The sequence below is a fragment of the Centroberyx gerrardi genome, chromosome 10 (genome assembly GCF_048128805.1).
Source record: "Centroberyx gerrardi isolate f3 chromosome 10, fCenGer3.hap1.cur.20231027, whole genome shotgun sequence".
In the NCBI taxonomy this organism is placed as follows: domain Eukaryota; kingdom Metazoa; phylum Chordata; class Actinopteri; order Beryciformes; family Berycidae; genus Centroberyx; species Centroberyx gerrardi.
In genome coordinates, this window is record NC_136006.1 from 8,901,637 (window position 1) to 8,902,764 (window position 1,128).

General features: G+C 53.0%; 1 protein-coding gene across 1 annotated transcript; it reads left to right on the plus strand.

Moving 5' to 3' along the window:
• The first annotated feature begins 855 nt into the window (after positions 1-855).
• akap19 (A-kinase anchoring protein 19) lies at positions 856-1,128 on the plus strand. The gene has a single exon (XM_071921654.1). The coding sequence runs from the start codon at positions 856-858 to the stop codon at positions 1,126-1,128; it is 273 nt and encodes a 90-aa protein (XP_071777755.1).

The window sequence follows — 1,128 nt, forward strand, 5'->3', positions numbered from 1 at the left end:
GACGCAGGCTTACAACAAAACAGCATCAGGGCATTCAAGCCAGAGACGGAGACCTTTCTATTTCATGTTATACCAAATAGGCAGAGGGAGTGAGTCATAAAACACTCTGACGTAGAAAGGGGATGAGTGAGTAACACACTTGATGTGCAAAGTAGTCACTCGCATAATAATAATAAAAGAGGCCCTGTGACCCCGAGGAGGTCAGCAGAGCTACAGGGGCCGAGCGAGGCCTCACCCAGTCCGCTGGAGCCTGTGTCACGTAGATGCCACAGCTACTGCGAAAATCGCTCACAATCCTTTCCTCGTCCCCACCATCTGGTATTTTTAGGCTGCCTCTGATGGAAAATAAATCACTGAAATCCTCCCCCTCTCCCCCCCCCCCCCCCTCTGTCTCTCTCTCTCTCTCTGCAGTTAAGGAAGGGATGAGTTCAAGGCAGCGAAGCAGCAGGACTGACCAGAAGTGTTTCAGCACCGCAGGGCCCAGACAGGGATGGACCTCCTAGCCAGTGGCCTCCCTATGCCCTCTGAACCACCGCCCTCTATCGTATAGTATCTCCTAACAGTCATATTTACATACAGACATGGGTGAGAGAGTGAGTGGATGATAGCTGTACGAAAGAAACAACAACAGAAAGAAGTTGAGGGGGAACCAAGGAAGCTGAAAGGCGTGGCTTCGGGACGTACTGACTGCTCATTTCCAGAATCAAAATGGAAAAGTCAACGTGAACAAAAAACCCATTCGATTTATGAGCGACAAACAAATTTAACCAAAGACACTCGCACTTAAACGCCACTGAACCTCCCCACCCCACCCCACCCCACCCTAAAGTAAATCAATGCTACACTTCCCAGAGTATGGGGTGCGTCAAATCAAAGCGGAGCAACTCGGCAGCCCAGAATGCAAACTCAATGGAGAAGGCGGACGGCAAAGCCAGGACGCGGGGCGAGAAAGCCTACTTGGTCCACTCGGAGACGGGCTCGGTGGAGGACTCGCCCCAGGTCAACCCGGTGCTGCTGGAGTACGCCCAGAGGCTGTCCGAGGAGATCGTGGCCCGGGCCGTGCAGCAGTGGGTGGAGGTAGACAGCCGGTACAGCGACATCCCCTACATCGAATGTGACGTGCCATGA

Bases quoted from the DNA above. Each gene is read 5' to 3' on its own strand.
- akap19 (XM_071921654.1), top strand. From the start codon at position 856: ATGGGGTGCGTCAAATCAAAGCGGAGCAACTCGGCAGCCCAGAATGCA.